This window comes from Dipteris shenzhenensis, chromosome 32, assembly GCF_047967505.1.
Source record: "Dipteris shenzhenensis isolate YYH24624 ecotype China chromosome 32, Dip_SZ_1.0, whole genome shotgun sequence".
Lineage (NCBI taxonomy): Eukaryota > Viridiplantae > Streptophyta > Polypodiopsida > Gleicheniales > Dipteridaceae > Dipteris > Dipteris shenzhenensis.
The window spans coordinates 2,204,997-2,223,388 of NC_141627.1; the positions used below are offsets into that span (position 1 = coordinate 2,204,997).

The 18,392-nt window shown below is 43.7% G+C and overlaps 1 protein-coding gene across 1 annotated transcript in view; it reads right to left on the minus strand.

Moving 5' to 3' along the window:
* LOC147880170 (uncharacterized) overlaps positions 1-18,392 on the minus strand; it is a 368,868-nt gene that overhangs the window by 56,789 nt on the left and 293,687 nt on the right. Inside the window, exons 18-21 of the mRNA XM_087370364.1 lie at positions 2,887-2,997; positions 2,658-2,729; positions 2,402-2,546; positions 182-203 (exon numbers count right to left, since the gene is read on the minus strand). Coding sequence (XP_087226490.1) covers positions 182-203; positions 2,402-2,546; positions 2,658-2,729; positions 2,887-2,997 — 350 coding nt within the window. The remainder of the gene's footprint in view (positions 1-181; positions 204-2,401; positions 2,547-2,657; positions 2,730-2,886; positions 2,998-18,392) is intronic.

Consider the following 18,392-nt stretch of genomic DNA (forward strand, 5'->3'; position numbering starts at 1 on the left):
TCCCCTCCTCTTTCCATGAGACGGGCACCTCGGCTAGTGCAACCTAATGTAGTCTGCCCCGGAGCTTCTTCAATATATTCTGTTACAGGTGTTACAGGTTCCCCATTAGTGACATGTCTCGTATCTCCATTAGTCACTTGATCAATGCCAGTGCCCAGACTTGAATCTCCATCAGTCACACTTGGCCAGGCTTCTCCAGGGATCTCCAAAGTTTCCATGGGTCGGATTGCACCAGGTACACCCCCTGTTGTACTAGTGACGACAACTCTTGTACCAGTGACTTCCTGGCAAAGTGTATTTTTGCGAAGGACTACAGCTCTTTCATCTTCCCTCGCCACCACTTTCACCGATGCCGTCATCACCACAGTTCAGGCGACCTCTGACCATGTGCTGGACCATGTGTTGGACCTGAATCTTACCTTGGGCCCTGACTCCCACGGGCTTTCTTAGGGGCTGTCATCTCAGGGAGTACTTCACATTTCTGCCTCCCCACCACGACCACCACAGGCCAAAGATAGGAGCAGGAGCAGAGACCGGAGTGGGAGCCCTCTCCAGGAGATCCTCCATCAACCACTTCACCATCAGAGGAGGTATTTGAGGGAGGGAGTTTGCCCCAGTCTATGGATTGCCCACCCCTTCATCAAAATGATATGTTCACAGCTAACATAGTTGCTTCATCAGGCCCACCGCTTTCAAATGTTTCCCTTGTGGAAAAACAGAATGAAGATTACAGCCAACTACTATCGTTCTTCACAGGAAACGCTCACCAGTATGTGGGGAAGAGGAGGATCTGAATCAAATCTTCACCATTCCTTTGCAGGAATGCCTCGCATAGAACAGAAAGACCTCAAGGGCCCCCACATGTTTTGTGCACTTAGACAAATTGGCACCTACAGGAAACCTGTCAATGGAGAAAGAGGGAGCTCTCCCTGACATGTTCGAGGAATTGGGGGACGTGATTAATTTGGTAGACAGGATGAATTACAGCGATAGGTATGCGTGGATGAAGAGGTCCTTGCATCTTAATGGTTGTAGTTGAAATCTTTGTTCCAATCATATCCATTGGAAATCATCATGCAAGTCATGATATATTCTTCCTTTATGAAAGCTCTTGTCATAGTCAACCCACACTAGTCAACTAGTCAACTAGTCAACAAGATAGTATGACTTGAAATCCACTTCAAAGTATCATAATCTCAATACTCAACATAAAAGGTGAAAAAATGCATTCAACTTAACTTAAAAAGTAATCTCTAAATCTCTTATCTGTACTTTAACTCCTCAGGCATCACCTTAGCATTTAGTGTAGCATCAAACTTCAAAAATAGTCTAGAAATGCTTGCAGAAAACAGAGGAACCTTGGAGGATTGCTGCCTCACTCCACAAAGCATCAAGCATAGGGCATTTTCTGTGCAATTAAAGGTATTTGGAAGTAGAAGACTCAGTGCAAGTCTTAGGCCAAATGAAGCTTCACACCTCCAGGGGCAGCAGCATCTTCTCCACCTTCAAAACCATGTCTTCTTCAAAACCCAACTGGTTTTTCTTTAGTTTATCCTCATTCCCTTGACCATTTTCCCTCAAAATTTACCAACAGGTAGCCCATAGGGTCACCTAAGTGCACCTCAGTCCGTTTTTGAAATGGTGGCTCCAGCAAGTTGTATCAACAAAAATGGCGGGGGATGAAGCGAGTATCAGTACAGGCTGTACAAGGACAATTTCCAGAAACCCTCTGGAGTGGAAGTGCGTCTATACGAGGGGAATATATGGCTAAAAGGGTTTGGAGAATGGTCGCCTACATTGGGAGAAGAAGCGCTTGGAAATTCTGCTCAAAAGAGGAGAAAATGGAGAAGAAGAGAGTGTGAGGGAGAAGATGATGACATGGCACTCAAGGAGGTCTCAAGGAGAGTGAACCAAGGCTTTGATACCACATGTTGGATTTGCAAGAAGGATTGAGTAAGTGAATCAAAAGAGAGAGATATATATTCAAGAGAGATAGGCCCAATAATTAATTGCTTTAATCCACTCCAAGACACCTCGATCCCATGGAATAACTTTTATGGGAACAACCCCAAAATCCATATCCTCAAATACCAAGGGGAATTCCCTCCTAAAAAGGCTCAATGTACCACCCAATAGCATAAAGTTGTTCCTCAACATGGACCACTACTCTAACCAGCTCAAGGTGTGCACATTGCACCCAAAACAGCGTCCTCATTGGAAGGTCACACCAATCTATCCCCAGACTGCACCTGAAGAGCATGGTTTCTCTTCCTCTATCTCAAAGAGGCCAATGACTTGCAATGGAACACCTATGCCAGAAAAAGACCCCATATCCATCTAATGTGTCTATGTTGTCCCCCATCTCTAAGACAATGCATGAAAATTTTGTATTTGAGCATACCGTTCATTAGAGTTCCAGTGATGCGCAATACATTTTCCACAACATGGCAAGTGACAAGACGTGTATCCACATAGTAATCCTCTTCAAGGCAAGATAAGATTATAGCCAATATTTGATCCGAGTGCAGTAGGTTCTCAAGAAACACCTGCATATACACATTCAAAAGATTTGTTAGTGCAACATATTTAAAAGAACTGTCTCACCTGAACACAAATTCTATAATTCTTCCTAGGAAAATCATTAGCTTGCAAATGACCTGGCTACAAAGATCTCTTCTCAAGAAGGTGCCAAGAGCGACCATAGAAGCATGCCGAACAGCTGCACCCACCTAGTAGAGGAGACCTTTTATGTGATGAAGTAGTAATACCAAGGATCTTTAAGAATGATCCAAAACTATTTAGCATCAAACATTCATCCTATTAACAATTTATATATCATATTAAAACTTCTGTTAAGCCAGTCATCAACACGGAGTGGTAATTTACCTTTCCCACCTGCCAAACTCCACATGGAACAAGTACTTGACCAATGACAATAGGAGCAATAGGTGACCACCAGGTTGCCAAATCACAAACCTCAAAAAGTTCATCCAACAACTGAAAAATACAAAGACAACGTTCTCAATTAACTTACACATAATATTTCTAACAAACTGATATCCCCCAATAAGAGTGTATAAAGTATAGTCTATCCTCAATACTTGCATGCTCCATAGAAAATCAAGAGAGATCCAAATGTAGTTCCTTTGATTCTAGTTGTGATACAATCATAGGCAACAAGGCATTAACTATTGCCTCCATAATGGCTAGTGCCATCACAAGTGCTCAATTCCCAAGGGCCTATGTAGTACCAAGCCTAAAATAAATAAGGTTGATAATCACACCTCCTACTTTTTCATGACATATATTAAGGGTGGGAAGTCCTAACGCCTTTTGCACTAACTGTTAAGATCGATATCAAGCTCTAAAGGTAGTCAGTTGAACTTAGAAAAGGCTAGATGTATCCATTCTAATTTGTGATGATGGACCTTCTTAACAAGTTTAACACATTCATGATTCTATCTAATGTCTAAGATACCAATCGTACAATACCATCCCATAATATTTTTATCAAACTTATGTCTCCCAATATAAGTGCATAAAGTATAGTCTATCCTCAATAGTTGCATGCTCCATAGAAAATCAAGAGAAATCCAAATGTAGTTCCTTTGATTCTAGTTGTGATACAATCATAGGCACCAAGGCATTAAGTATTGTCTCGCCAGTGCCATCACAAGTGCTCAATTCCCAAGGGCCCATGTAGTACCACAAGCCTCAAATAAATAAGGTTGATAATCATACCTCCTACTTTTTCATGACATGTATTAAGGATGGGAAGTCCTAGTGCACTAACTATTAAGACCAATATCAAGCTCTAAAGGTAGTCAGTTGAACCTAGCAAAGGCTAGATGTATCCATTCTTATTTGTGATGATGGACCTTCTTAACAAGTTTAACACATTCATGATTCTATCTAATGTCTGAAATACCAATCATACAAGAAAATTTTCCTCACCACTGTTAGAACATGAAGTCAAGTTGAGTGCATTTTAGTGTGTTCTATTAGGAGTTCTAGTAGAGTCTTATGTGTGAGTTCCATGTGTCATATTGGGAGCCATCCCATATACATTTGTGCAATCTAGTGTGTGTGCCTATCCTATAAAGGCTTGTCACTTGTCAAATAATTCAATCTTATCAAGCCTACATGCCCTTTGGTCTACATGTGAGAACTTTCTTCTTCTTTTTTGCAAAAAGATTACTTCAGTAAGTATGAATGAAAGCCGCAAGAGCAAGCTCAACTGCGGGAGTACATCATGTCATGCATGAAATAAAAAACAGCCAAAAAAGAGCTAACAAAAATCCAAGGTGGAGGCTGAAAATGCCACCTCAACCCTGAAGCAGACTCAAAGAAGAACAGAAATCCTCTCCAAACTCTGAAAAAAATCTCTCTCCTGGCTGTAGCTGCTCGGGAGGATCCCTACATGCTCGTCCAGGTGGCCATCAACGTTGGATGGACAAAAGCAGTAGAGCCTAAACTGCCTTCACAGCAACCCTCATCCACATTTAAAGCAAATGAACAACTCAATCACCAGGTAAAAGGTATTCATTCAAAATCCTTGTCTTTACAGACCTCTATATACAACTCATACTCTGGCCACATTTCCTCCGGAAACCAAACAACCCCATAAAACCGAATGGACTATACAGCTCAAGACAAGCTCCTACTGACTGAGCTCAAGCTCAAGAACATACAAAAGATGCACAGAAGATTGATGATTTTCAGATCTGTTCAACTGTCATTTGAAATCTCCTCTTCAATGAACAGCAATCATCCAGACAACCATGTATGGTCACAAAACACACAGCCCACAATGATAGCCTCATATTGCGCTTGGCTCTGCTTGCATCCTATGCAGTTGACGACCAGCTAGCTCATAACTTGCTGCCTGCAGCACCTCTGGTTCAAAATCACGATCTATATTACCACCTACTGCTTAGTCTTTTCTCATAGCTGCTCCTTCAGCATCTTAGAGCTCACGGCCTCTTCCCAGGAGTCACCCCTGTCCATCTCCATCTTCATACTTTAGTAGCTACCCTGTTGCTCACGTGCAATTAGCGACTAACTACCTTGTATCTTGAATCTCATCCATTGTGTCTTCTCTCATCAACCTGTTGCGCACGCTCTCTTCCATCCAAGGCATCCCATCTCCCACAATAGAGATACCATGCTCCTATTCAGTGACTCTAAACTAGCAACAGCCCTTCTCCGTTAAAAGCAAGCAGCCCGTACTCATCGCATAAGCCAAGGCCCTTAGGCTCCCTAGACCAAGGCCATTAATGCCTATCTTCCAACCTTAGGCACATCACATTTGCACATAACCTTCAAGCAAGCATTTAGTGCTTGATTGCCACATATGACTGCACATTCATGAAGCCCTCAAACCATGATATGAATGCTCACATGACTTACAAATCGGGAACCATTCATGGCAAGATAAACATAACACAGGATAACAATGAAAGACATGCCATCCCACACCAAATGCTCTGGAGTGCCTGATGCACCCACACTTCTCTATCATCATATCCTGAGAGTCCCTGCAAAAGTATCTACAATCTCAAGAAAATATCTACATCAGTGTAGAGTCTTTTATGAGAGTGTCCATAACTCAAAGCCATCACCCACTAGCTATGTACATAGCTATGCACCTACTCAGCAGCATGCAACAAGTGGAAAACATATTTACAATTTTATCCACACAACGTGTGTATAGTATCAATCCATATACTAGCCATAGATTGGGGGAAGGGTGAATCTGTGAACCCTCCATCACCTCCGTACATCTGGCCCTCCAAATATACCAAGCTGTAATGCTAGCTAGAATATCCCAAGCTGTGTCTACCGAGGCATGAGCAGCTCTGAAAGGAGTGAAAGGAACATCCTAGAGAAAGCATGACTCCACAGAGTGTCGTTGTATAGTCGTTGTATAATGAAGGATGAGTCTATGTCATGTCCCTCAAAAAACACCTAAGGGCCACTAAGAGATAACCATGCCACTGAACCCCAAGTCATGAAGAAGGGTGTTCTATGAAATATGCAAAGAATCCTGGCAACACCCTTCCATATCGTCCTCGCCTGTCTGCACTCCCAAAGGCAATGTTGAACTAACTCAACTACTGCGTGGCATCGAGGACAAGTAGGGTCATCCCTGAACCTGGATCTCCACAGGTTCACTTCAATCCCTCCATGAATAGAAAGCCAAAAGAAGAGAGTGATCTTTCTATTTATGAGGGATTTCCAGAGCCTCCTCCAAAAGTTTTTCTGCACCTTTGCAGAAATATGAAAACTATCCCAATGAGGAGCTCTGAAGAGTCTCCAACCTCTACTGCTAAGCTGAAATCTCCTAGCATTTTTAACTGTGTAACGAAAGAAGGGGATGCTCTTCTCTTGGTGCCCTTTATCAATCCATTCCCACTCCCCTGGGTCCCATTTCAAGAACTTGATGAGAGAACCACAATATAGCCAGAGTCTCCAAGACCCAAGTGCCAGGAGAACAAGGTCAAAATCAAGATACCACTGTGAGTCCATGCCCCACTCCATGTAACCTGCAATCCTAACAGGCTGCAAGGCAACCTCCAAAAGAATATCATCTGAAGAACTAAGAAGTCTACCTCCCGACTTAACATCAAAGACAAGGGTCACCTCTTGTGCATCCCACATGGCAATGACCTGTAAAGGAACACCCATCCCCATAAAGACTCCGAACCAAGTGGACTCTGTGATCGGCAAGTCATTTGTATCTATCCACTCTGCTGGTATGGCTGCATCTATCTGCTGCATCCTGACTGCACTCCCTCTGAGATGGTCAACTAATAAGAGTCTCTGATCCTCTAGAAGCTGTCTAAAAGCCTTCTAGGCCTACAGTGGAAGCAGGTCCCCTCTTCCATCTAGACCACTGCATATAATGTGGCACTCCTAGTGATCTACCATGCTCATCCAAAATGGATTCATTTAACATAACTGGTTGCCTTTCTATTTCTTCGCGAGAAGAGGGTGTAACTCTCCAAAGAGTGTCTCTGAAGCTGCCCCAAGCTTTCAAAATGGAAGCCATGAAAGGGGAGGAGGGAGATCTAAGATGGGCTGAAGTAAAAATCCATCTCGAGCTGTCCATCCAATCTCCCCCATGAGAAGGTGTACAAGACTGAATGATGCGTAGGAAAAAATCTTTCCAAGGTTCATGATCTAAGATATATAACCTCTAGATCTGCACAAACAAGAGCAAATGAACCAAGCAGTAGCCAATAGTACCTGGTTCACAACTACTACTCTTGATGCAAGGTTAAGTCTGACAGAACTCCAAAAAATGAGTTTCCTCCTGATGCTCTCCAACACGGGAGCAAACTGTTGTGCTGGAGAGATGCCCACCCCAACCTGGCATCCTACGTACCTGATGGAAACACCCCTTTAAATCCAAGTGAATCCTATGTCAATTTTCCAGTCTAGAGTGTCCTCATCACTAATCCAGAAGCCATCGGATTTGTTCCAATTAATATGGGTCCCTGCTACAGTGCAAAAAAAATCCAAGGCTGTCCTGAATGAGGTGAGTGTCTGCGGTCTGTGGCATCCAAAAAAACAAACGTATCATCTGCCAACTCACTATCCATAAGCTCATATTCCTGCCTCAGAGGAAGACTCAGGCCTATAATATTAGCTTGAGCTATAAGGTGGTAGCTCATAGCTTCGGCCACAAATAAAAAGAGAAAGGGGGCTAAAGGGCATCCCTAACGGTCCGATTTGCTAATTTGAAATATGTCTCCCCTGACTCCACCAATAAGAACCTGGCTGTGGGCTGATCTATAGAGAGCTGAAATCCCTTTGATCCATGCATCGCTGAATCCAAAGCGAGAGAGGGTACCCTCTAGAAAACCCCAGTCTACTCTGTCATAAGCTTTTTCAAAGTCCATGAGTAGAATGGGACACCTATAGCCATTATGCATAGCCCATTCAGAAGCCTCCTAAAATGAGAAAATATTATCGAAGATGCTCCTACCTTGCACAAATCTCATCTGCGTATCATGTATAAGATCTAGGAGAAAAGGCTGCAGGCTTATTGCTTTTACTAGGATTTTGTCCAAAGTGTCCAACAAAGTAATCAGTCTCCACCACTGAGACACTAAATTCCTGCAACCCCCTTTTGGGATCAGATGAATGAGGCCCTGAGTAAGTGAGTCTAACATCTCACCCGAGTCCCAAACACCCTGCAAGGCTGAGGTAATGTGATCCCCAATCTGATCCCAAAATGAAATAAAGAAAGAGGGTGTAAGCCCATCTGAACCATGGCACTTACCCTTGTGAAGGACAGAAAGAGCAATCCCGAACTCTATGTTGGTGAACGGTGCGTCAAGTGAGACTATTTGAGAGAAGCTAAGGCGGTATGAACACAATGAAAGCCATGGATGAGAGCAAAGCAATTTAATTAATCAATAGAGTTGAGTGCCTCATATAGGCAAGTACATGGACTGACTGACATCATCGATGAGATCACTCCAAGAGCATCTAGATTCTAAATCAGCTCCTAGAATCTCTCCATCATCCACATGCTGAAGCATCCTTCTAGAACCTCCCACCTACCAGTGCTACTAGAGCACACACACAAGAACAAAGGTGTGCCTAGGAGGCATGACCTTGATAAACCCCAACAAACCCCCCTCCAAGGGAATGCCTCAGGGTATGTCAAGTGCTAGCAAAGGCTCCCAAGGGTAAGGGACAAAATAGGGATACATAAAGACTTCCCCCAATAGTTATCTCCGTGGCATGTGCAAAATAAGCCTACAGGAGTAATATGGAGGGCAAAAGACCCTAACAAAGGTTATCACCCTTGCGTGTACAAACACACCTGGCTGCAGGGGGTACTAAGAGGGCAAAAACACAACCCCCCCTCAAGGGTTTGCCTCTTGCAATGTCAAGGATACATCTAGTCTCATAGTTTCTCATGCCATCTCATGGTGGTCACACATGGCTATCTCATGGTGGTCAAGGATAAATCTATGTCTAGGATCTCATGCTAGCAAAGGTGCCCCAGGGTCAAGGTTTAGAAAACTGAGATAGACCAAACACATATCACATGGCCTACATCATATGGTGACCAGAGGTGATTTACAAAAATAAAGACACAAACACAACATCTAGCTTGTGCCAGGATTCAAAAGGGGACTCCAAATCGGAAATATGATGCAAGTAATTGTCACCCAAGCCTAGGGCAATGATGGCATATGCTTTCTCTTCTTTAGCATGGTCTCGTGCGGGGGTTGTAGGTGCAGTTGAAGTGCCGGCAGTGGTAGTTGTTGAAGTTGTAGAAGAGGCTAGAGACTTAACCAAGTCCCAAAGGTTTGCCCGCATGAGAGTAAACTTAATTTTCATTTGCCATGTATGAAATGCTTGGCCATTAAACTTCTCGATATGCACTATAGAAGCCATGAGAGGGTCTTACCCAAGGGCAGTGTCTACTCTTGTACAAGCTTGTAAATGTGTAAAGCTCTATCCACTAACTCACAAGTGAACAATGGAAATGAGTATAAATCCGAACTTATAAAGCATCAATCAGTGATCCAATGCTTCTGTAAACACAAACATTTCATGAACTTTCAGAAAATAATAAAAGCCCCAAAAGTTTTCACTGGTCAACAGGGACTTTGGCCAATTTCAACCAGAAATGGAGAAGAGTTTGCAGCAGAACTTTGACCATCAAATTCACCCTGATGGAGCAAGCTTTGAGAGGGCTTCTGAGTGGGAAAGAAGGACCTTGATGTCGCCTACCATCAACAGAGAAGAAATGCAAAAATACATTTGTTGTAGCCGGACAGAAAGCCGCCAAAGTCGAACTGAAAATCTGCAATGTAGGGTCGAAATCAGCACCAATGGACATGAAATTTCATCAGAGAACTCCTCATACCATCGCCCAACAGTAGCCAGGAGGGCAGCTTGAAATGTGGCTCCAGCCAGGCGAATTTCAGAGAATGTCGTGGAGTAGAAATTAGGGCGGCATTGCTTGAGGAAGTGAAATTTCATGGAGATCTCCTAGCCACAAGTTTTTCCTACCAAGGTGAGTCTACAGCCAAGAGGACTTGGAGAATGATTGCACGAAGATGGAGAATGAAACCCTCAAAATTTCAAGCTTAGAAGAGAGCAAAGTGAAGCTTGAGGAAGAGGTTTGGGGAAGATGATGCCACGTGGCACAACATGATTGACTTGAGCTGAAACCGGGCTCTGATACCATGTGAGAGAAGCTAAGGCGGCATGAACACAGTGAAAGCCATGGATGAGAGCAAAGCAATTTAATTGATCAATAGAGTTGAGTGCCTCATATAGGCAAGTACATGGATTGACTGACATCATCGATGAGATCACTCCAGGAGCATCTAGATTCTAAATCAGCTCCTAGAATCTCTCCATCATCCACATGCTGAAGCATCCTTCTAGAACCTCCCACCTATCAGTGCTACTAGAGCGCACACACAAGAACATGGTGTGCCTAGGAGGTATGACCTTGATAAACCCCAACACTATCATATCTCCGGCCACCAACATAGGCAAATGCTGTCAAATAACTTATCGAGCATCATCTCTAGCCTGAGTGTCATGATATACTATAAGAAGGGAGGCATAGAAATCTGTGGCTACCTCTGCAAGACCGTATTTGGATATTGTAAGAGATTACAAAGATATGGTGTTGTAGGCATAAAGACAACCCTATGGTTGACCAGTAGTACTTGGGTACTATATATACCAAGTACTTGTATTGTTTTATTCGAACATTTCTATTGGAGCTTTCTTGTGTGTGCACTCTTGCAAAAACAATCTCGAAGCGAAATATATAGCTCAAAACACTTACTGGAAGTGCAACTGGACCCGAACCACCTGCAACACAGTCCACTGACTGTGTGGGCAAGCTAGAGATGACAAAGGAGCTGAAGTGAGCTGTTTGGAGCTGAATGAAGCTGTCGGGAGTACTTCTGAATACAATACACGTGTAGAGAAGAGCCTGGAGAAGTATGGAGATGCTGGAGCTGTTGGAACACACCCGGGAGAGGCTAGAGCTGAAAAGGGTCCAGATCTGAGCACAAACGTCGAAAAACAATCAAAAACTGCTCGAATCTCCTTCTAACAAGTCGTACGGACTCGAAATCAAGTTCCGACAAGTCCTATGGACTCCTGGCACTGTTGCGCAACTGTATGGACAGATCCGTATGCACTGTACGGACAAAAAATAGGGAGGAATTTTTTTCTTGCCTGAAATGGTGCAAGATAGGCTTGTTTGTATCCGGGCAGCTCACAAATTTCGAATTTCAGGTTTGGGTTTTGCATTTTCAGTTTGCGATTTCACTTCAGATTGCAGCAGAGTGCAGTGATTGGTTGATGCCATTTTTGCAGTGATTGTATTATGCAGTCATTGGCATTTAAGAGCAGCCAGTCGTACTTTGCATTTGCAACCAGTATTAGTTTGGGATTTGCAGGCACATTTGCAGCCAGTTGCACTTTTGGGACTTGCACTTCTTTTTGCAGGTACATTTGCAGCTTGTGGGTATCCCATTTTGCATCATGTCAACTCTTTCAGACAGTTTTGGCAATTTGTCCGAGGGTGACAAGCTGGATGGACCAAACTATGCCTTGTAGTCATTCATGCTTAAGAACATCTTGGTTAGTAAGGGCTTGTGGGATATTGTTAGAGGGGATGAGGTGAGGCCAGTCGGCTCATCTACATCCAGCACAGCTTCTTCGGGTCAGACTACATGCAGACAACAGACTGCTACAGCCCCTCCTGCTAGTCCCATAGCATCAACGGAGGAGCAGAACAAGTTTGACCGCCGCAATTCCCAAGCAGTGTTTTTAATTGCCACAAATGTGAAGAGGCACATTATGATGACTATCAAGTCGTGCAAGGATGCAAAGGCAGCATGGAAAAGATTGGCAAACATGTATCATGTTAAGAATGAGGCAAGGGCCATTGCCTTGACAAATCAGCTCAAGGATCTCAAGATGTAGGAAGGCCAGGCCAGATCATATTGCCAGGATCACTGATGTACGTGATCAGCTCGCAAGTATTGATGAGGAAATAGAAGACAAGAAGCTCGTCTCTATTACTCTCAATAGCATAGCACCCTCATATGGCACATTCGTCACTTCATTGACCATTGTTCTCAGGGCAGCCCCTGTGGGGGTTAAAGGTCACTGTGCCTTTACCCCGGTTATGTACAATACTCAAACACATATATAAATGAATGAAAAAGAAGATTAGGGTGGCTCTGCACCCACCAAAACTTGTGTGGCTCTCTGTCTCTCTCTCTCCTTCTTCCGTTCTTGCTTCTGTTGAGAGCACTCTCAACTGGTATCAGAGCCCGGGTGATCTAGCTAAGCGTGCGTGAATGCTTGAAGCTCAGTAGCTCTGTGGGAGGAAGGAGAAGCTTTGTGGGAAGCTTTGTGGGTGACTTTACTTGCATCCGAGTGTGCAGAGACCTTGGAGGAACCTTTGGAAAAGTCACTTTGGCTTTACGAAGTGGTTTTGAGAGCTTGTTAAGAGCTTTCAAAGAAAAAGTCGTTTTTTGAGCTTTTTCCTGTTCCGTTCGATGACAGAGACTCCGTATTGACTTGTAGAGGCAACTATTGCTTGCTTTTGGTATCCACATTACTTCATGAGCTTGAAAACACCTTCATTCTTGAATTTGGGATCATTTCAGTGGATTTCTGACTCACTGTGTCAGTTCCTGCGTTTTTTGCCCGAGTGTTGGAACTCAAGTTTGGAGCAACCATTTGCAGATCTGTCAGTTCCGGTGGACTCAGGAGGTCCTAAAACTTCTATGTTACTCATCATTCGCACTTCGGTGGAGTTTACAAACAGCTCTGTTTCCAAAAACGTTTTTCAGTCCGTGTGTTGGACCCAGTGATTGAGACCACGGTTTTCAAAACCGTATGTCCCATTGCGTTCCGAACGCCCAAAAACCCCTACCTGTCAGTTCTTGCACAATTCGGTGGAGGATTTTCAGAGTTATAGATCTCTGTGTATTCGATTTCGTCTCTCTGTTATGCATTTTTCATTCTAAGGTTTTGAAACCTTAGATTTATGCCACATCGCAGTGGATAAGTGTTGACTCCCATTTCTCACTCATCGGTTGGGATTTTGGAGTTCTGGCAGAAGAGAGATATTTGCAGATTTTCTTGCTTAGTCCGATTATGCAATGGCGCCCATGTTTTGAAGCATCTCAGGTTCTATTTTCAGTAGCGCTCATTACCGTGGGACTATGATTTCTTGAGCATACCTTATGCAGATCACTCTGGTTGCAGTTTGAGCAGTGTGTGCGCTCATTCGTGGTATGCATTGGGTTGCAATGGATGATTTATAGGCCATTTGGATGCATTGCGGTCCTTGTTGGATGCGCTGATAGGCCCAAATTGCCTTGTGGGATGCTATTTTTTATGGACGCTTTGCACATGGATGCTACTTTATGCTGAGGGACAGCTTTGACACATTGCAGGTGATGCACTGATAGTGCTATGCTCTCTTGGATGAGATATTATTGATGCATATGCCAGTGGACGGTGTTTATGCTTGAGTCATTTGTCACTTATTGGCATTTTCTTTTGGGCCAGATTTGCTCATATGGATGCATAGTATATGCACATGAGTCAGATGCATCTTTTGATGCTTTGAGCTTTGAGTTTTGGTGATATTTCACTCTATTGTGGCATACACATTTGGGTGCACCTGTATTTGGTGTGATTCTCTCTTGCAGGCACTAGCATTTGGGATTTTGTTTCATTTGCATCATGGCGTCCTCTTCCATGTCTGAAAAGGAGTTTTTCAACATTAAAAAGTTTGATGGGACAAACTTTTCTTTGTGGAAAGAACAAATAAGGGATGTGCTTATTCAAAAGAAGCAGATTAAACCCTTGGCAGGGATTGAAGCTAAGCCTGCAAATATGTCTGAGGATGATTGGAATGAGTTGGATGCATTAGCAAAGTCTACTATTAGACTTCATCTTGCAGAGTTAGTTTATTTCACAGTAGTGAATGAGCAGACTACGGAAGATTTGTGGAAGAAACTGTATGCCACTTATGAGAAGGAAACTGCCTCTAATAAAGTTTACCTCATGAAGAGGTTGTTTGAGCTACAGATGAAGGAAGGGGTCTCCATTGCTTCTCACTTGAATGAATTCAATATTATTTTCAGCCAGAGCTTCAGGCTCAGAAGATGAATTTTGATGTGGAGACTAAGGCAATATTTCTCTTATGTTCATTGCCATCCTCATGGGATACCTTCCGTACAGCTGTCAGTAACTCTGCACCTGGTGGAGTTTTGAAATTTGATGATGTTGTGGGTAGCTTGTTGGCCGAGGAGATTAGACGGAAGTCTATGGATGGCAACAAGCAGGATGCAGCCTTAAATGTGCAAAGGGGCAGATCACAGTTCAGGGGGAAGTCCCAAGAAAGAGGGAAGTCTCGTAGCAAATCCAGGGCACGGAACATTGAGTGTTACCATTGTGGCAAGAAGGGCCATATGAAAAAGGATTGCTACAAGCTGAAAAGAGAGCAAAAGGATAAGAAAAAGAATGCAAATTGGGGTGCAAATCAAAAGGAAGAGAGTCCAAGGAAGGACAAAGGAAAAGTGAAGATCGAAGAGATCAATGCAGTCACACATGATAGTGACAATGACATTCTCTTCATGTCTAGTTTATTTGCAGAGTTGCTTACCACTCAGATGATGCATATTCCCAGGATTGGATTTTGGATTCTGGTGCTTTATTCCATGTTACTCCCCATAGGGAACGGTTCTGCACTTAGTATAGTGGAAAGACAGGTTGTGTGCATCTTGGAAATGACTATGCATGTAACATAGTGGGAGCAGGTGAGTGGGAGCAGGTGACATAAAGTTTTCTTTTGCAAATGGGTCTGCATTTGTTTTGAAACATGTGAGACATGTGCCTAAGTTGACCAAGAGTCTTATTTCAGTGGGTCAGCTAGATGATGCTGGTTTTCACACCACTTTTGGCTTTCAAAGTTGGAAAATTCAAAAGGGCTCTATGCTTTTGGCTAGGGGTGCCAAGTGTGGGACTTTGTATCCCTTACATGTATCAGGGGTATTTGATCATGTTGTTGCAATAACCGAGCAGCCAAGCACTTCTTTGTGGCATTGCAGGTTGGGGCACATGAGCCAGAATGGAATGAAACTCTTATGCCGTTTGGGTTATGTACCGCATTTGAGTTTCTCTGATTTTGAATTTTGTGAGCATTGTCTCTATGGGAAGCAGACTAAATCAGCCCATAAAAGAAGGGGAAAGAAAGAGTTTGAAATGCTTGATTTGGTGCATTCAGACGTATGTGGTCCCATGCTTACACGGTCATTAGGCGGGGCTGAATACTATGTGACATTCATTGATGATGCAACTAGGAAAGTGTGGGCTTATGCTATAGCTCGGAAGAGTGATGTGTTCCAGGTATTTCAGAAATGGCTGGCCTTGGTTGAGAATCAGTCAGGTAGAACGCTTAAATGCCTACGGACTGACAATGGTGGAGAGTATCTCTCTCATGACTTTCAGCATTTTGGTGATACTCGTGGGATTAAGAGGGAGCTTACATCCCCTCGTACTCCAGAGCAAAATCCAGTTGCAGAAAAGATGAACCGTACCATTCAAGAAAGGTTGCAATGCATGCTTTCCAATGCAAGTCTTTCTGGTGGTTTTTGGGCTGAGGCAATGAAGACTGCAGTGCATGTGATCAATAGATCACCTAGTAAGAGTTTGGATGGTGGTATTCCTGAAGAGGCATGGAGTGGAAAGAAGCCGTCTTACTCTCATTTGCGTATATTTGGGTGTGAGGCATATGCACATGTGCCAAAAGAGCTTCGAAAAAAGCTAGATCCTAAGTCTAGGAAATGCATTTTTCTAGGTTATGGTGAAAGTGGAGAGATGGGCTATCGTCTCTGGGATCCAGAAGCAAAGAAGATCATACGCAGCCATGATGTGGTCTTCAATGAGAAGAAGATGCATAAGGCACCCATGAGGGATGTGGAAATGAGGAGAATCACTTTCCAGGATGTGAATCCACCTGCCTATGTTGATAGACAGCAAGCTGTCCATGCACCAAATGTGCAAGAAATGGTACCACCGAGTACTCCCACAGGTATACAATCAAGGGTAGATGATGGATCATCTATTGGTGGAAATGATGAGCCAAATGTGGCTGATATGCAAGTGGGACAGCAAGCTGAAATGCCCTTGAGAAGATCATCTAGAGTGTCTAGACCGCCTGATAGGTTTGTTCCAGGGGTAGACTATGTGATGCTTACTGATTGCGGGGAGCCTTCTTGCTATAGAGAGGCTATGATGCGTGAGGATCAACGCAAGTGGGAGTATGCTATATGCAATCAGAGATGAGTTCACTTATGAAGAATAAGACTTGGGACTTGGTTTCTTTGCCACATGGAAAGAAAGCGTTGCCATGTAAATGGGTCTACAAAATGAAGGTCACAGGTGATGATGTGCCTAGGTACAAGGCCCGTTTGGTTGCTAAAGGGTTCAAGCAAGAGAAGGACGTGGACTTTGATGAGATATTCTCTCCGGTTGTGAAGATGACTACACTTAGATGCATGCTTGGACTAGTGGCATTAGAGGATATGGAGCTTATGCAGATGGATGTCAAGACAGCTTTCTTGCATGGGGATTTGCATGAGGAAATTTACATGGTGCAGCCGGAAGGCTTTGAAGAAAAGGGCAAAGAGCATTTAGTTTGCAAGCTGAAGAAGAGTCTCTATGGTCTTAAGCAAGCACCTAGAGAATGGTATCAGAAGTTTGATGCTTTCATTCGGTCCCAGGGTTTTTTTAGGAGTGAAATTGATCACTGCCTCTACACTAAAAGGGCTCAGGATAGTAGCTTGATAATCCTGGCACTATATGTGGATGATATGCTATTGGCTAGCAAGAATACTTATGAGCTAGATGCATTAAAGGCCAAGTTGCATGAGGCCTTTGATATGAAGGATTTGGGACTTGCAGGTCATATTCTTGGTATGCGCATCACGCGTGATCGGAGTAGGAAACTCCTTTGGCTTTCACAAAAAGAGTATGTTACACAAGTATTGCAGCGTTTCAATATGGAGGAGGGGAAGGCAGTGAGTACTCCATTGCCTCCATATGTGAAACTGAGTCATACAGATAGTCCCAAATCAGATGAGGAGAGAGCCATGATGGCCAAGGTTCCTTATGCATCAGCAGTTGGGAGTCTTATGTATGCTATGATAGCTACTAGACCAGACATTGCATTTGCAGTGGGAGTTGTTAGCCGGTATATGGCTAATCCAGGAAAGAGGCATTGGGAGGCAGTTAAGTGCATCATGAGGTACATGAAGGGTACCAAGGAGATGTGCATCTGCTTTGGTAAAGGAGACATGCGTGTACTTGGGTACACAGATTCAGACTATGCAGGGCATGTGGATAGTAGGAGATCCACTTCTGGTTATGTGTTCACCTTTGCAGGTGGTGCAGTGTCGTGGATGTCTCGCGCACAGAAGTGCATTGCTTTGTCTACCACAGAGGCTGAGTATGTTGCAGCCACAGAGGGTTGCAAGGAGGCTATATGGCTTGATCGACTAGTGGGAGATTTGGGGATTCATACAGGTGTACCGACATTGCATAGTGATTCCATGAGTGCTATTCAGCTAGCACGGAATCCGGTCTTTCATGCAAAGACCAAACACATTGAGGTCAGGTACCATTTCATCAGGGAGGTACTTGAGGACAAGCGCATAGAGCTTGTCAAGGTTCATACAGATGATAACCCTGTAGATATGTTGACGAAGAGTCTACCTAGTCAGCAGTTTGAGTATTGTCGTGTATTGATGGGCATTGGATAGTATGCTCACTAGTTGTTCTCTCTTAAAGGCACATTGTCCTTTAAGTGGGAGGTTGTGGGGGTTAAAGGTCACTGTGCCTTTACCCCGGTTATGTACAATACTCAAACACATATATAAATGAATGAAAAAGAAGATTAGGGTGGTTCTGCACCCACCAAAACTTGTGTGGCTCTCTGTCTCTCTCTCTCCTTCTTCCGTTCTTGCTTCCGTTGAGAGCACTCTCAGCCCCACTCTCATTCGATGAGTTAGTTGGGCTTTTCTTGCAAGAAGAGGAGAGATCTCAAATTTTGCCAAAGCCTCTCGTCAGGGTGAGCAAGCACTTGCCATGGGTGAAAAGGGCAAATTTCAGAAAAAGTTTGAGCCAAAACACGGCCATACAACTCAGCCCAAGGAGGGGAATGCAAGCAGTTCAAGCAAAAATCAGAAAAAGAGGGAACACGACTCCACTGAGTGTCTCCGTAAAATATCCCTCGAAGAACACTTGTGGGCTAGTAAGAGATAACCAAGCCACTGTACCCCAAGTCATATAGAAAGGTGTTGTATAAAGAT